Source organism: Aspergillus melleus (assembly GCF_016097325.1).
Source record: "Aspergillus melleus strain CBS 546.65 chromosome Unknown contig1, whole genome shotgun sequence".
In the NCBI taxonomy this organism is placed as follows: Eukaryota; Fungi; Ascomycota; class Eurotiomycetes; order Eurotiales; family Aspergillaceae; genus Aspergillus; species Aspergillus melleus.
Genome location: NW_025763370.1, coordinates 5723536 through 5740890, shown reverse-complemented (window position 1 = coordinate 5740890; position 17355 = coordinate 5723536). Strand labels below are relative to the sequence as shown.

At 48.5% G+C, this 17355-nt stretch overlaps 5 protein-coding genes across 6 annotated transcripts; 1 reads left to right on the top strand and 4 right to left on the bottom strand.

Moving 5' to 3' along the window:
* Nucleotides 1–9935: 9935 nt before the first annotated feature.
* On the bottom strand, nucleotides 9936–10505 carry LDX57_002030 (uncharacterized protein; the record flags this gene model as incomplete). The annotated part of the gene is made up of 1 exon (XM_046083673.1): nucleotides 9936–10505. One exon carries the CDS (start codon nucleotides 10503–10505, stop codon nucleotides 9936–9938), a length of 570 nt encoding a protein of 189 aa, XP_045939636.1.
* A 145-nt stretch (nucleotides 10506–10650) lies between these two features.
* On the bottom strand, nucleotides 10651–11100 carry LDX57_002029 (uncharacterized protein; the record flags this gene model as incomplete). Its single annotated transcript, XM_046083672.1, has 1 exon — nucleotides 10651–11100. One exon carries the CDS (start codon nucleotides 11098–11100, stop codon nucleotides 10651–10653), a length of 450 nt encoding a protein of 149 aa, XP_045939635.1.
* Nucleotides 11101–11599: 499 nt separating this feature from the next.
* LDX57_002028 (uncharacterized protein) lies at nucleotides 11600–11887 on the bottom strand (the record flags this gene model as incomplete). Its single annotated transcript, XM_046083671.1, has 1 exon — nucleotides 11600–11887. The coding sequence occupies one exon, from the start codon at nucleotides 11885–11887 to the stop codon at nucleotides 11600–11602; it is 288 nt and encodes a 95-aa protein (XP_045939634.1).
* A 1077-nt stretch (nucleotides 11888–12964) lies between these two features.
* Nucleotides 12965–16999, bottom strand: GSH1 (glutamate--cysteine ligase). Of its 2 annotated transcripts, XM_046083668.1 has the most exons (7): nucleotides 16654–16999; nucleotides 16519–16591; nucleotides 16389–16454; nucleotides 16185–16327; nucleotides 16007–16132; nucleotides 15364–15949; nucleotides 12965–15307 (listed from the first exon to the last, which is right to left on the bottom strand). In XM_046083668.1, the coding sequence occupies exons 1-7, from the start codon at nucleotides 16662–16664 to the stop codon at nucleotides 14303–14305; spliced, it is 2010 nt and encodes a 669-aa protein (XP_045939631.1). In that variant the 5' UTR covers nucleotides 16665–16999; the 3' UTR covers nucleotides 12965–14302. The 2 variants fall into 2 exon arrangements, with proteins under 2 accessions (XP_045939631.1, XP_045939632.1); XM_046083669.1 differs by having other exon boundaries at nucleotides 16185–16999.
* LDX57_002027 (uncharacterized protein) lies at nucleotides 13655–14119 on the top strand (the record flags this gene model as incomplete). Its single annotated transcript, XM_046083670.1, has 1 exon — nucleotides 13655–14119. The coding sequence occupies one exon, from the start codon at nucleotides 13655–13657 to the stop codon at nucleotides 14117–14119; it is 465 nt and encodes a 154-aa protein (XP_045939633.1).
* Nucleotides 17000–17355: the final 356 nt, after the last annotated feature.

Sequence of the window (17355 nt, the reverse complement as noted above, 5' to 3'; positions counted from 1 at the left end):
CGGTCCTTTCATAGTGGGGTTTTGTCCCACTTCAGATACACCGACTTATGGTTTTATTATCCGAGTCGATCTGGGAAAAGATGACACTCTTTTGCGCGTGGTGGTCAGAACGGCAACGCCATTGTGCCTCTTGGTGCAGCAAGCCGTTTGTGTCACGCATCTATCCACAAGGGCGGGATTCTAACACCTCTCTGTGCTCGATTCTGTCCCGACTGATCAAAGACAGGTAATCGCCGATCGAGTCTTGTTTGGTATGGAGTACGGAGGAGAAGGTTGTGGCAAATGCCGGTGTTCAACGAACGAATTTTATCTTATTCTTATTTTTTCACACCAAGAAAGACGAACCTACCCCGTGTACCAAGTCACCAACACACCTACTTCTCCGTGCTAGGGGGCTGGCATATCAGCCAATCCCTTTCATTTTCTCTTTCCCTTGTCTTTCAATTCCTAATTGACAGTCCTGGTTTATCCAACCACGCAACAGCGGACATTTTCGGGAGACATCCAAGGAAACTGGGTCCCCAACTGCCGACGTCTATGGGGCTAGACTGCTAGTATGAAATATCCTCAAGCCATGCCCAGGCACTTACGGTGTAGATGAAAGTCCAATAGTTAGATAGCTCAACTAGCTAGGTAAATTACTTCCCTCTTTACGGAGTAGGGTGGGAAGATTCATCGGTGACCATGCAGATGACAGGAAACGATGGATCACGGAGCTGGGAGGTGGTGGACCAGGCAGCGGATGAGATCGACAGCACCAAGAAGAATGGCCCAGAGACCGTTGCGACCGTTTGGAGGTTGCCTCGCTAAAAAAGGACGGGCAATTATTACTGTGTAGACCGGCCACCGGGCCCTTTGATCGCTCAATAATGATGATCAGATAATTTCCTTTACCAGAAGGGAAGGGAGCGACAAGTGTCTTGACCTATGCGGAAAGAGTCTTGAAGCGCAAGTGCTCCGTACCGAGACCGACGCTGAGTACACTACATACGATCGCAATTTTCCTTTATTCGATGCTATTATTGACGCGAACGGGGACTGCTCTTTTTTGGATTTCTTCGGTAAGACCTTCGATTTAATTTTGTTTTGGTGGGGAGCTTGTCGCCCCCCCGTCGCGGTTCCTCTTTTTATTTTTTTTTCTCCCCTTCCCTTTCTCTGTTGCTCATTAGGGGGTGGGTGCACGGGTGATATTCATCATTTACGCACTTGTGTACTCCGTATATTCTACCTGACTCGTTCATTGCTAGACGTAGCCGATTGCTCCTTGGATACATAGGACATTAGCGATGTCCATCTTTCGTATGGACGCACAAATTCGATTTAGAAACAGTTAATAATGGAAGGAAGTGGGCACACGCAGGATTCAAACACCAACATTGACGTGACAACTAAGTATCCAGCCTTGCAGTCGAGTACATTTGACCGCATGCTGCGATCCGTTTCCGCGCAACCTACGATAGATTTCATGATTAGTGAAACCGTACTATGGACGGTGGGCAGTAGTGGGCACCGAATGCCAACAACAACTGGATTCCAACCGGAAGGCCGAAATCCCCGAGAACATCGGAAAAGGGGGGGGACAAATGAAAAAACCACAAAAAAAAGGAGCAACATCGCGACGAGGAACCTCGTTGTGGAACCGTCCCGGTAAACACTCCGACGTCTTGACCCGAAGGAGCAGGTTGACAGCTGGGGGGATTCGTCAAAAGCGGTTTAACCCGGCGCATCATTGCTGGGCTAGGCTTGGGGGGTTGATGGCTTGCTGCATGCCGACCGATTGGGAATCGTCTGGAGTTATCTAACTACCTTAGCCTGACTCTGACTGACCGGCGACCAGTCATTTGGTCTCCTGATCTGGGTCCAACTGTTACTCCGTACTGAGTACTTTTCTCTCCCATATTTTTTTCTCGTTCTTTCGTTGGTTATGATGTTTATCATCATTTTTTCCTGGACCCGTGCCGAGTTCGAGATCTTCACTTTTGCCGGGTATTATTAATGTTGACTAAGGTTCCAAAGCTCCGGACGGAGGTACTAACGACTAAAGTTATGGGGACAGGAGATAGGTAAATCAATACGATAGAAGCCATTTTTGCTTCAGAATTAGGATACTGTCAATATCATATTCGTCGTATAACTAAACTCCGTACCACCAAAGTCTTCCATGGGTAAGAGCTAGGTCCCAGGTACCTGTGCTGGTAATCTCAATGTGTTACCAAGGATACGGGAATCCCAGTACCGTGTTACTGTAGGGCACAAAGAGAAGGATGAAGTCGTGTATGTGTGCATGGAGTATCTCATTTCCAAGCAGCCCCTTTCCCTAAATTCTCGGTCTATCTTTATGTTAACTGCTTACTTTCTTTTAATCTTCTTTTATTTCTTTGAAATCTTGTCCACGGATTGGAATTGGTCCGATACGCTCGGACGGACGGGGAAGATATCACTATTCGCGTTGCTCTACGTAGACACCGTAAAATATACTTTTATACAACAGGTATTGGGCTCACACATACGAAGTACGCAGCACATACTTAGACACGCCTCGTACATTCCACATCCACTCACACCCAATGGCCGATTTCCATCAGATTACCTGCAGTGAAAGCCCATAGCCCGACAGACAGTCATTGGTAACTGGTAGGTCACCTTCCAGAGGCATACCTTAGCTCTGTCCCACCTCATCGCTCATATCTCATTTCCCATCGGGCTGGGAGCGAAAACACGTGAAATTGATCATCACCCCTTATCGGCTCCGGTGACCTCTGTCTTTCACGTACCAAGATTTAGTTGGCTGCCTGTTACGGACACCTGCCTACGGAGTACTTCCTCGGGATAATACAGATCATACAAAATACACCAAGATTATCTGGATACTAGAGTTAGTATCTATTAAGCATCATCAATACATGTAACACTACGCTGTATCTCCATATAAAATCATGATATACACCGTACCGTCAACTTAAGATACAGAAATACCAGCAAATGTAGTACAAGCCCAGGTACAGGTACATCAGTCCATGGCCAGACCCCTACTCCGTACTTCGTAGTCACTATCCAATGAAGCTGGAATAGGCCCCTTAGACCCGAGCTAGCCATCTTGACTGCTGTTCTTTATCTATAGAGTAAGTATAACACATTCTACTATAACCCACCTTCCCCGATCCTTCCTTTCCCCCGGCTCCCTAGTGCAACGGAAGACTATTATTATCAAGTAAAATAAGCAAAACCAGGGCCCATAAGCACGTAGGTAAAAACAACCTATTATTCCGTACCAAAGCAACTAACCACCTATATTACCTAGATTCTATAGGGTTTTCGGCCGTAGGCGGAGCTTTTTCGGCTTCCAGGTTACCGTCTCTCCCTTAGCTCTCTCTTCAACACCAAGAGGAACCTTCGGACGATGTACAAGAAGAGAAGGAGCTCCTTTCTTGGAAGGAAAGTAGAGTAGACGCTGGTGGCCAGCCCGCCAGCCCAGCCTCACTATGGCGATGGTATGAGTCGTAGGCTCGTAGCAGATCCCGTGTTCATCCGCGCTTGGAGCAAGAAAAACTAAACAAGGCACACCCGATACTGCGATCCACTTGCGCCTGAGCCGTTGTCCTAGAATTCTAGCCGATGGTTGCTTGTCCCGTCTTCCAGAACCCGTACTCCATATACGGGAGACAGTTAAGTAATTTGTCGAAGAACAGAAGATGAACTAGAAAAAGATGGATACTTCGATCCTAGAGTTACTGGTTCCAACGGGCAATGACCATGAATCAGCTGCTCCCCGAAATTCAGCAAAGAAAAAAAAATACCTAGACCCGCCGATCCTAGAGATCGCTCGAGTCGATGACGGAAAATTCATGTCGCATCTGGACTCTATCGAGGCTAACGATTGTTGATTTTCGACAGGCCTTTCCACTTTCAACGGTTGATGGGAGGTAGGGAGTGGGTGGGTGGGCTGGACGAGCGGCACGTACTCCGTAGTCACTATTGCCCTTTTCAGGAACCGTTGAACGGGTTTCTTTTTCCTTTTCCATTTTTTACGCCTTCATTTTCTTGTTCACTCTCGTACTTTCTCTTTCTCTCTTTCTCTCTCCCTCTCTCTCTCTCGCGTGCGCGCACGCATATTTTCCATTTTCTTACCTTTGCCCCACAGTGGTTGATGGAGCCGGAGTGGCGCTGGTCCACTCGCGCGTGGTTGAGCGAGACCACCGTTTCCCCCTTGATTTATCGGGAAATCCGCATCCTGGTCGTTACTCTGCAGTCCTCCTGTCTGTTTCCAGAAGTGGATGCGTGTGTGGAGTGCAATGGGGCTATAGGTGGCTTTGATATAGGGAGGGATTAAATCCGGATCGGAGGGTTGTTCGAATTCCTCGATCCCACTACGGAATTTAGCCTACCTAGCACTGGAGTTTACAGTTAGTGCGAAATCAGCACAATATGCGGTACAACTCCGGAGTAGTAGTAATAGTAGTAGCTGGCTGGCTAGTCAGACTTCGGAGCTAACTAGACTACACCGTACGCGCCTTTAGCTAGCCGTAGGAAGGTAGATAAGGTGGTGGTTTTTAATTAATTAACTAAATTGGCTGATTGATTCATGGCCCGGAATCCCTCAACTAACGGCGGATAGGATCGAATCACGTCTCGCCTTTCCGTGCTGTACGGAGCTGCTGCTGCAGTGCTGAGGAGATTGATCGGGTCAGCCATCCTTAGCCAGGAGCCACGCCGTTTTTTCTTTTTTCTTTTTTTTTTTTGCCCCTTCTTCTTTTTCGTTTTTTAGCTTTCGATGACTTCATAGTTCACATCTGGTCCTGTCAATTTTGCGGGTTTAGTTGTGCGCTAATCAGTCGTAGGGAATGGGGTACCTACAAGTATGAGATCATCTGTTAACTACTCAGTCTATTCGACGGGATACCTTCACTTCGGTAATTCCATATGTCGCCTGTGTATCTCAACGTACTCCGCCATGAGATTCCGTACATCCTCGGTACATACGGACTTCGAATCTACCGCGGTGAAGACATCCAGAGTTCGAGGTGGAGATTCAATATATTAATTCGTATACCCGATCTTTTTCCAGAAGGCCTACGGTGTGAATCGGGTCCCGTTGCTCAATATAAAATAGATTAACGGTGTTTCTCCCCGAGTCATGACCCGACTGGGTACAAAATAGTACGTACACCATACATGCTTAGGTAGGGTGAATGACTAGAGGCGTTGAGCGTGAGCCGTTGACCGTCGATCCAGGGGGGAGAACATTTAGGTGGAAAAGGGAAAAGATCCAGTGCGGAAAAAAAGGGGGAGGAATGAGGAGGCAAATTGATGAGCTGACCTGACTCAAGTTCAGTCGACCGTTTTTCGATTTTGCCTATATTGATTGGTAGAGAGGCGGGAATGGGGAAGGGAGGTCTAAGCCTAAGATACCTCCTAGGTAACTAGGAGAGGGGCGAAGGAAAGCTCCGTCATCAGGATCGATTCGATCATCGACATCGAGACGGGGTAGGCATCCAACCACGTCTTGACTCACCAACGATATCGAATGAAGATCGCACGCCCATGAAGTGACTGTCATGATTTAGACTAGTACTGTGTAGGTGAGCCGGAGATGATAACCGAATCCGGTACTAGTTGGTTGGCTGTTAGCTTAAATTTGTGACGGTTTTTCTTTTTCCTCAAATTTTCCCCCTCTCTCTTTTTCTGCTTTCTTTTTTTCTTTCTTTTTTTTTTTTTTTCCTGTCCCGGCTCCGCTTCTTTCTTGTCGATGAACTAGTGGTTTTTAGCGCGATTTTGACGCTTCCCGTACCCGTTGCTGAGGATTGTCGATTGTTTCTTCTGTGGCTGGGCATGCGATTCGAGGTATTTCCGCTGTATTTTGAAGTGACCCTGGGGTTACTCCGTCAGAGATTATAATATCGTTGAATATAGAAGACAATTCAGTTAGGAGCTGTAATGATAATATTTGGTATTGTTTTTCCAAAGCGTTATGAGTTCGGTATGGTATGTCACCCGTCATGTACATACACAGTAGATTCGGTACCTAGCTCTAACGCTGATTTTAACGATATCTGGGAATTTGGATATACACTGAGCTCTTGTAAGAGTGGACATTGGATCTCTCTGGTGCAGGTATATATTGTAGATTGCTCATCTTTTGCGGGATCAAGGTGACAATGTGCACGATGTATGGTATCTGATATACCGCGACCGATATATATCTAGTGCTAGGTATACCTCTAACATCTATAGTTTCAACATCCTTTCCAAGTAATAACGCACGAAGAGTAATCCCGCTCCCCGTATTCCCAACCCTATCACATGGCAAAGAGCAAGTAGAATAATTGAATACCCTCCGACAAGGAAAGCTAAATCCGGCCGGCACAGTACAACTAAGCTCAGCACAGATGCGCATTACCTATGCTGCATCACCCAACCACCCAACCGGAAGGCAACCAGCAAAAGTACCATGCCTACATATTTCTACCTAGCTAGCACATCCAGTCTACACATAACTATTACGTTTACGTAGGATTGGGAAACCTACATAGAAATGGGTGGAATAATCTGCAGCAACTATGCGTACTGTATGTACATACCCTACACCATCTAGAAATGGAGATCGATACGATTGAAATAATACCTTCAAGTATAGGTACACCCCTCTTCCCTGGTACGTACAGTATTTACCCTACATACGGAAGGAAGCCATGGTGCGACACAGCTGACGAACTCATGTATGTCTTCGCAGCAAGTTGTCCAACCGGCTGCGTTCCGCGGGTACCGTGCTGTATGAAAATGCAGGACCAGACACCTAATGTAAAACAAACCTTTGCTCTGTGCTGAGTCGGGCCAAATCTCTCAGATTCCTAGAGTCTCCTTCCTTTTTATCCATCAGAGTTCAATCGATGCCGTTTGTAAGACCTTCTTCTCCTACTGACTACGACGGTGTACTTACCTGTGTATCCCTCCTGTCCCCGTATGATAACATGATAGAACGGACGGAGTTTACCAAGCCCACGGACAAGGAAGACCGACCCAAACCGCGCCCGTTCCACGGAACCCAAGATCCAAAAATATCCCAGCACACGTGGACAGAACCAAACCCGGAGATCAGCCAAATTGTGAATTTAATTAAACAGTGAAAATCCTGCAATATGGTCCCCGATAGGATCAACTGTCATCCTTCTACGGAGGATATTTAATTAAACTTTCAAAATAGATAGACGGAAGATGAAGAGGGGGGGTAAAGAAAGGGCCCCATTCAGCCCATTTTGAAAGCTAGTTAGTTAGCTAAACTTGCTCGAAATACCCATGTCCAACAAATCAGAGCTCATTTAATTTGATGGATTTGAACGATCGCGACCGGCGGGCTTCCTTGTCGATTGGATTCTTCTTCCTGTTTAATTTAGCTAGCCGATTAACTGATTTTTAGTAGCCCTTTTATCTCTCCGTTAAGTCTTCAGCCATCAATTACTGTGGTACTGCCTCTCCGGCGTAGAATATCCGAATCATGGCACCTGCCTAGTAGAGTATAGGCCAGTAGCTTCAATTAGTTATTGATTGACCCCGTACGGACAACGGAATTCCACTCCCTTGCCAGATCAACTTCTAGAACGTCCATGTCTCTCTAATTGGGTCGTTAAATCCGTCGTACCGTGGTTCAGCAGATTGCATGATTTTAATTTCATTGAGCAACTGGACTGACTATTGCTTTTGGAATTCAACACGCAATGCCACAGCGCTTACCGAGGGAGTGGTTAACGGATCCGATGGGTACAACAACCTACCTACCTTACTACCTTACACCGTACACAGTACGTAGAACTGCGGGAGTAGTTACAGTAGCACAGTTCAGTTATTAATGGGTGCATTTCCGTGTAGGAAAATCCGACTTTGCCGATTGGTTTGTTTTTGCGCGTTCCCATTGCCACACTGGAAGCAAACTAAGGTATGTAGTGTTACAAATGATTACATGGTGGTGGTAACTATGTATGTACGTGTCCATTGTATGTATGTATACCTATGACCTAGGGTCTGGCTGGCCCTTGGTAGGGGTACGGAGTAGACACCATGCCATGCTCCCCGTAGAAATGCCGAACCTAGGTACCAATTATTGATACTTTGTACTCCGTACATACCAGCTACCTACTTAGAATTGATTTACCTATGTGTAATGTAGACCGAGAAAAGAGTCTTACGTACGAGGGGGTAGAGTAACTAAATTCCTACCTTCCTAGTTAGTCAGGTCATACTCCATACTAATGGCCCATGACAGGTGACATCCGAACATGACAGTTGACAGGTTGACTAACCGTCTACTCCGTAGCTAACTAGCACGGGGCACACGGGGCAGGGGCAAAACACAATACTAGTAAAATTCAAAATTCAATAACGCAACATCCCACAAGAAAAGAAAAAGAAAAAAAAAACAAAAAACAATGGAGTCATCTATTGTAGACTCCGTAAGTGGCATCTTCTTAGACCCCTGTCATCCCATGGGTTGGCAGGGGTGGATTTTCACCCCGATGGCTGGAACAGGAACAGTTTGAACCTAGGGACTAGATACTTCTCCATCGTATGTGCTATTTTGCAGTAGGTTTGTAACTAGTATCGGGATCTGGATGTGGATAATCGGATATACGAAGCCCTTTTCCACAGGGAAGGTCCAGAATCCAGGTTCCAGACGGAAGCGTAGCCTCTACCATGGTCGTTGAACAACTTTCCCCATAACTCCGATCCGAACAAGGTAAATGGGGTTGCAAAAGTTAAGTACGGATACTGCGTAAGTAGAAAAATAAGGCGGAGTATCCGTACAGTACACAATTAGGGAGCCAGTCCTACGGACTAGGAAAGCTAGTAGACAGCCCCTAATTTCACCAAAGTTTAAGTGGACTGGCCGGAGTGACTTGGGTGGCACTGGCACTGGCACTGCAGTGCGCACTATCGCTCGGTCTATCTAACTTATGTTACTGTATCTTGGATAGGATGGTCATTAGTCCGAGGTAATCTTATGATTATGATCGAGATCCTCCCTCGTTCTCCTGGTTGGATCGTGGGCCATCCATTCCAACCCCCTTCCCTGTCATGATTAATCTATTTAACTTCTGTAGAAATCGACCTACTACTATATATAAATCGGAGGATGCTGATGATGATGACATCGGTCCCATGTGCGATAGATTAATTATTCATTAACCTAGCAAAGGTCGATTAATATGAATGACAGGATCATAGGGATTAGTTAGTCCAGCTAGTAGTGCTACTGTGTGCTAGAGAGAGCGAAGAAAAGCAAAGAATCGGACTAAGGCCTGTTGGGGGTTCTTCCCCGATGCGGGAACTTGTGGGTTCGGCATTTGCTTTGCTGTTGCCTCTTTTCCCTTTCCAGGGTGTTCAGATCCCGTATAATGGATTATTGCCCTCAATGTCTTGGTTGCCTTTTTTTTTTCTTTCATCTTTTCTTTTTCGCTGCGCTTTATTTTTTTCTCATTTAGATTCCTTGGGGGTTTAGGGCGGTGGCTTTTACAAGTGGTAATGTTAAATCGTGAATGCTGAATGCTCCCACGCCACCCCCGGTATGTATGTAAGTAAATCCAGTAAACAGTAAAGTGATTGTGACTGTGACTGTGATGGGACTGTACGGAGACACAAAAAAAGAAAAGTAAAAGAAAAAGATATAGCCACTTGCTGTCGTGTACGGAGTATGATGGGTACAGGTAACGAACCCCTGTAAATAAGGATCTTCGCTCTTTTCTTTCTCTGCACAAACGGCCATGGAGGATCGCGCAGGAACATTTCTCCGACCCGCATGTCGTCACGCTCGTTCTTGCGATCGAGATAACCGGTTTTATTGATGTCATGGTTCTTCGTGAGGATGAGGTTGAATTGGAATGAGATGAGATGAGAGAGCAAAAAAAGGGACTTCTGATTTTTTCCTTCTTCACCCCCACCACACCTCATCGCCAGTATCCCCTCGCTTTCGAATTGATGTAATCGATGGCTTCCTTGCGCCACGTGTCCGGCTCCAGGGAGCTCGTCACCGTCGCATTGTTAGCATCAAACAGCAGATCGACCGGCTCCTCGGAGGCCCCCCCGTACGCCGTCCAAAGCGAATCGTTGATGCCCGAATTCGGGTCCAGATCGTGGATAAACGATGCCCACATGCCCGTCATCTGTTTGCTCAGGGCCCGGAACCCCTTGGGTACCCCTGCGAACGGCTTCCCGTAGTGGTACCCAAGCCCCGCGATGTTGTGGAAGACAAAGGCCACCTCCTCGAAGTGCGTGGCGCCCTCGAGATACGGCACCGATGCGCTGCGGACGTTGAATCGATAGCAGTACGCCGGCGTGGAGGTCTCCGTCCACGCTTCGCACTGTCGTCGTCGGTTGGCGTGCATCGAGAGGTCGCCTGCGTAGGCGGACGTGCGTCGCCATTGGTACCCTCGTGATGGCACACGCTGGGCTCCGAGAGATGCTGGAATGCCTTGGATGGGGTCGTCGGGATACAATTCGAGGATCCGGTTTGCCATTGACGGGGGCAATTTGAATCCGGACGCGCCATCTAGTTGATCGAGATAGGTCGGAGATTAGCTAGAGTTTCTTTTTTTCTTGTCGTTTGCCTTACGGCTGGGCTTGGCTGCAGGAAGGAAAACAAGGCCAGGGGGGAATGAAATCTCATTTAAACTGCATGCATGCTTGCTTACCTGTGAGATACGAGTAGAATTCTGCAGTCGTGTTGATGCCCGTAGGCCCGAACGAAGTCCCTTCGTCGGTATTGGTGCCAGCGATGATGGGCACGCGCACGAATTCATGCTGTTGCAGATGCACGCTGCCCCAGGTCCTTAGTAGATCGCCATCCACCACTGGCGAGAATGGGTACGCCGGAGTGCCGTCCGTGCCATTGAGCGCCGAGTTCAGTTCCTCATAGGGAACCTCACGCAGACATTGTAGCGTGTCCGCCACGCCCGAGCAGTTGACTTTTGACACCAAGTCATCGTACAGATCCTGGTACCCCGTGTAGTTGGACGGACCGGCCGCGATCGATCCTCCGGATTGCATGATTGCCCCCCTGAATAGGCTATCGTTTCTTCCGCCATACGCGGTCAGATGGTACCCAACCGACATCGCTCCTGCAGATTCGCCCCAGATCGTGACCTTGTCCGGATCACCGCCAAAGGCCTGGATGTTCTCCCGGATCCACTGCAGGGCTAGTCTCTGATCTCGCAGACCGAGATTGGTGTTGCCGCTACCGGAGACTTCGCTGGAGCTCAAAAATCCCCATGCCGAGAGCCGATAGTTGAGAGTTACAGCGATGAACGGTTTTCCTGCTCTAGTGGTCAGTCTCGCACTTGACTTGGCGCTTAATCTGCGTCTACGGGGCGTCTGAGCTCACCAATTTCATATGAATTAGACACAATAGCAGACATATTATAGCGCTGGTCCGCGCCAGAACCCTGGTAGAATCCGCCACCATGGATCCAGACGCCGACAGGGAGATTGGAGTCTTCTTTCACCGAAGAATCGCGAATGACGTTGAGAGTAAGACAGGCTTCAGACTGGGGATACCAGATGGAATCGGTCTAAACATGTCGACAGTCAGATATGATCACCTGAAATGGATCACCTAGCGACAGGGCAGACTTACTCCATATCCCACGCAAATATCAGAGTACTCTTTCGCGTCGCGCGCATCTTTCCAAGTCTCGTTGAGGGATTTCGGCACAGCGAACCTCAAATCGCCCACCGGCTGCTGGGCATACGGTATCCCGAGGAACAAATCCTGTCGGTAGTGCGCGTTCTTCGCCCCGACGTACGTTCCATTGCGGACATGGACTCTAGGATCCGGCGTGCCGCTCGGGGCAGCCGTCACAGCACTCCACAGGGCACAAAGACCAACAAGAGTCCTATACATGGTCAAGACGAGAAATGTGACCGACTCCAACAACGTTCCTCGACCGGTCCCATCCCCTCAATATATATAGGAGGGAGGAAAGGTCACACAATGAATGCGGGGACTCCACCCTCCCCGACCCCGTCGTGGATGCAGACATTCTAAGCCTGGTCTCACTGGCCGCTGGATAATCATTTCAGCCGAAAACAGGATAGAGCTATTGCAAGATCCGTTCATCAATGAGGTTTTTTCCCTCTGCCGCTCCGGACAATGACCGATACCTCGGTTTAGTTTCCCCGTAGTGGGAACTAGAACTTACCGCGGGGGGGTTATCCGGGGGATAACGATACAGTGCGGGGAACAACTTCCCTTCTTTTGATCTTGTCTAGCAACGATTGCCCGTTCAAGGCACGATTGTCGGTGGCCGATGTGGAGAAAACGTTCTCGCGGGGCCGGGCTGTGCCTTTCGTCATTGATCTTAGGGATATGCCGCTTTTCTTGCCAGTCACGGCTGCGCCTGTGCCGTGGATGTGCCGAAGATTTGCCGGTAGCTTGAAAAATGTCCTGGATGTCGAGGAGATGGTGGACTGGATGCTTTTGATGGGGTTGATCATGGAGAAAGAGGTATTTGAGGGGTAATGGGTCACTTTATGTTGTGAAGGCTACCAAAGATGGTGGGTTAGTATGGGGTGCGATATGATTTGGCTAAGGAGGGCACATACATAGAAAAGGTACACAGATCTGTTGATAAAGGATACCGTGGATTCAAGCAGTACTCTCACGGAGTGTCTGAATGAAAGTTGGGCTGTCAAAAGCGGATGGAGAGAAATCAAGATGAGAAAGGGTTCTTGACCGCCAGAATAACTCCCCCTGCACATGCATGAGCGCCAGCCATCTCCCACTGCACATCTTTCCTCTATGACACAACGCCAACTTCCAGACTTGAATTCGATCCTTCTAGACAATGTGTCTGTGTATCAAATGCCCAACGCTACTCATATAGCGACTAAGTGTTGAATTCACATGTCACGATGTCAGTGCTAGCAGTCCTTCTACCCGCTAGTCTAGCTTATTGTCACACGCGAATCTGCTTTGGAAGGGTTTCACAAAACACCATCATTTATTAAGTTCTATCACAGCCGTCTTGGGTGCTTCAGACTATTGGCTAGTAGGTTAAGGAAAGGGAGTCAACTTGTCATCACTGATCTAGATCTCGGCCGACCCGATTCGTTCGTGCCCGGCATATAGCATCCTCTTTGGCAGGTTGGGCCATGATGTGTCCTGTATCGCAGCTGGTTCCTGATTGTGTCACACAGGCCCGACCCTTCCTATGATGTTACATCGGGGTCTTTATATTCCTTGCACCGACCGTCGCCAGGTCATACTGATCCGGGAGTATTGCAACGGTGGCACCCATCTGGATGTTCTTTTTCCTGAGGGTATATCCTCATATTGCGTCAACAGATGACATCAAGAGTCTGGAAAACCGGGGGGTTGAGGAATCAGAGCAAAGGAACATAGCCTATCCAGGTACAGAACGCAGGGTTATGAAACGGGAAAGAGGCAGTTCGAACGTTCCTAATCACTTCCATGCTATCGGAAGACTGCATGCCAAGTGGGGTCTTCAGGAAGAATGCTCCTCATATATGTAGGTGATATCTGTTATGGAGAGAAAACTCATCTGCAAGCTTCAAACTGCCGACTCCGCTATCCCAACAGAAGAGATCGACCAATTCACCTCCCAAGTTCGTCTCCATCTACCTTCTTGAGTCATCGTGCACCAGAACGATGTGGTGGACTCCAGCAACCCAGCCTCGTCCACTGACAACCTTGCCGCCGCCCTCCTCCGATGAAATCGAGGCGATAATTTCCGTCACCAAGGGTTTTCTTGCCGCGCTGAACACAAAGTCCTCGGTCGAGTTTGACAAATACTGCGTTCGAGCAGGAGGGATGGCACTCTGGCCGCCACCTCCTACACTCCCTCGGTTTTGCACAATCGGTGCTTTTGTGGAACAGATCGCCAAAGTGACGGACGATATCGATGAACGGATCTGGGACCCAGAGGTCAAGGCATATGGCCTGGGAAACCTTGCCGCCGTGTGGGCACCATTCAGGGCGAAGGTCAACGGAGTAGTGGACCATGTGGGCGTCGAGCTCTTTATTCTTCATAAAGTGAATGGTGAATGGAAGGTGACGGGGTTAGCTGATTCATGCCGAATTCCCACGGAAGAGGAGAAGCAATTGCTCCTGTAGATTGGACACTGGATAGCTGTTTTTCAAAACAGAAGGAAGAGAGGAAAGGGAAATGCATAAGAGCTGATGGATATAAACAAGATAGCCAAACTATCACGCATACGAGATGGCACAAAAAAATCATGCTGTCTAAAAGTAAAACCGACGCCTCTACTCTAACGGATGAACGCAAGCTTTTTAACCCTATTTCTTACCCCTTAGTAGCTCCCATCCGACACTGCCATTCTTTCCCTCCTTTACAGACATCTCATCAACAGCTTTGACGAGATCATAACAAATCTCTTCGGGAACGGCACTGTCATGCTTGTACGCAGGGTGCGATGCAACAAATTCACGGATCCATCGAGCTCCGGTCCAGAGAGTTCCGTTGGCCCGTTTGCGTATCAAATCGAGGTATCGTGCCAGGAAGCAACGCGTCTCAACATCCACATTGACACTGTTTAAATAGGACTCAACCAGCGGAATGAGACCCGGGAACGACCCATCCTCCGAGCCGTTAATAATGTCAGAGATGGTCATGAGGTCGTATTCCGACTCAACCGGACCGAGTGGGGGCGAAGGAGGGGGGGTATTGCATGCAGACGATGTAGCAGATGACATCGCGCTTCCAGTAGCTGAATGCTGGTTTTGTCGGAGAGGGCCCCGAGAGAAAGGGTCCTTTCGAAAATGAAACTTCCGATCGTGGACCGCGTTGCGCGCATGGGCCGTTTCCATGTTCTCGGTGGTTCGTGGGATGGGGAGATAGAAATTCAGATTGAAGCTCAGGATGGCACGAGTGATAAGCACGATAAAGATGCTAAATGCCGCATTTTCGAAGTCAGTCATCTGAATCTCCATAGAGCGAAATTCGACCCGCCAGCCAATATCTTCCTTGTCAGGTGGTGGCGGCTTGAAGCGCATATGTTGCCAATTAGTCGACTGCAGGTTTTCAAAGTGGTCGGCTTTGTTCAAATCCAATTCCTCGAGGTCTTCAGAAAATATAACCAGTGGATCACGGATGAAGAGATGAGCAAAATGAGTGGCAAGGAGATCATCCATTCCGCCTTCCATCAATCGCTTTTTGATGTCTTCATCAACAATCAAGTCGGGGTCCAGATATTCCTTCCGTAGACGAGGATCTTGAGAGATATAGGTCGAGTTCGAGGCATATCGTGACTTGGGAATCCTCCATCTATCGTTCTTTAGGGGCTATTTGCGAGTATTAGCATAAGATCAGCATCGGGACCCATTGCAAGACAGCTTACAGCTTCACCAAGTTCCTCTCGCGTTCTATCATCCACTGCATTGCCGATTTGGTTCCACCTGACGTCCGTATCGACGAGGAATCCCTTATAGATGGGAGTTGCCGCAGTAAGAGCCAGGAGGATAGGGCCTAACGGGCTCAGCTGATCATATAGTTTACGTCCCTCAGTCATGTTTTTAGCTTGGAAGGTAATCTGGAGACAGCAGCTGCCCATTCCAAAAGCCATGGCGTCCATGTAAACATGGTCGTCCTTTGCAGCTCCATTCCTGACATCGTCATCCTCAGGCCAAATGTGAAGATCATAGTTGACCGTGGGATCTTTGAAAGGCTGGGGAGTGTTTTTGTCCTTGAAGACAGGAACATTTAGCTCAACCTTCCGGCCTCTCCTGGATCTGATATTTCCTGCAAGAGTCGGAAATCTGATGTGGGGATTAGCGATCTCATCAGGAACAAATTGCGACCGCAATGCCGGGCCTGATGGAGGGTAATATGGTTGAATGTAATCATCCTTCGTGCCCAAGCGAGGGAAGGTGGTTAGAGTGATGGGGTATTCATTAGGTGCCATGTGGGTTTTGGCAACCTCTCGCCTAGCAGCATAACATTAGTCTCCGGTACACAAATATGCTGAATACAGCCAAACCTACCTCCATTTCATGTTGGACTCAACCTTGAGAAGGTCCTTGAAGTCAATTCCCCACGGCCTTCCGGGGGTTGCTTCAAGCATGAAGCGTCCGAATTCTGGATGGAAATGGGGAGGCTCCTCGCCGTCACTAGGATTTAACTGTCAGATTGATATACTTGTGGTCGATTCAGCTGACTTACTGTTCATTGTTCTGACTCTGAGATGAATCTCCCGTCTTCCACAAGGCCTCATCCCGAGCGAGAGATTTCAAGATCTCTGCTTGGGCCAGAGACAGCCGAGCCTTCTTCGCCTCCTCGTCCACGGCCACGACGAGGTACTCAACCTACAACAGGCCGTAAAGCGTCAGTTGGGGAGCCCCGTGTTGTTTGATACAGGCAAATTACCTCATCACCCCACAGTAGAGCATCTCGCTCCTTGCCTTTGGCTCTCTGCCAATTGGCAAGCAATTGCTACGTGACGTTAGTCGGGCTTCACAGCAATCGATATGAGAGCAAGGCCAGTGCCAAAACCTACCTCAATTCCCCATTTTCGTACTTGATCAGCCCGCTTTTTGGCTTCAGGCCAATCAAGAGCTGTACCCAATGCTCTTCATAAACGGCCGATGTTAGACGTACTCACGCAGCAATGGGTTAGGCAAGATCAACATACAAAAGACCCATTATTTCATTCCCAGCACGTGCACAGACGTATTATACGCAGAGAAAGGCTGGCGACTTCGACTTATTTATACGAAATCGCTGTCAAAGCCCGTCCACCGAAGAGCCCCACGGAGATGAGGGGGGAAGAATCTGGTGGCGGACTGCACGCCGAGATTTATAGACGCGGAGAAAGAACCAACCTCCAGAGGATCAGCGAACAGACAAGACCAAAAGGGACAGACAATTGCCGGCAGATAATGAAGGAATGTGCAAGAGAGGGAAAGAGGAAGGAAACCACCTCCTCATGGGGTGATTTTATGCTGATTTTCGCAGAGGCTCGACATCCCCGATTGGCGGCTGGTGGGGGTTTTGGTAGCGGGGCATCCGAGCATTATCGCCGATAACGAAGGAATCGCGGCGTTTGATTTCTAAGCCGGGATGGTCATGTGACTCCGTCTCCCTGATGTCTACTTGCTTCAGCACGCAGGGATCGTGTATTACACGCCGCCTCCGTGGAGAGGATTCAAAGGCCGGATTTGTCATATCTCACGCCGTGAAACCCTCAACTACTTACCTGTTGTCATCCCGGAAATGCTACTTCTACCCAGCGCATGGAATGAGAATTATGGACGCTGACAAATTGCGAAGTGCCCGTTGGCTGGCCTCTTAGCTCACTGGGGTGGAGATCTTGAGTAGACCTATGTCTACACAT

Excerpts from the sequence above, each read along its gene's own strand:
- GSH1 (XM_046083668.1), bottom strand. Across the intron at positions 16,455-16,518 it reads TACGAAAATGGGGAATTGAG|CAATTGCTTGCCAATTGGCA; the intron begins GTAGGTTTTGGC and ends AACGTCACGTAG. Across the intron at positions 16,133-16,184 it reads CAGAGTCAGAACAATGAACA|TGACGGCGAGGAGCCTCCCC; the intron begins GTAAGTCAGCTG and ends GTTAAATCCTAG.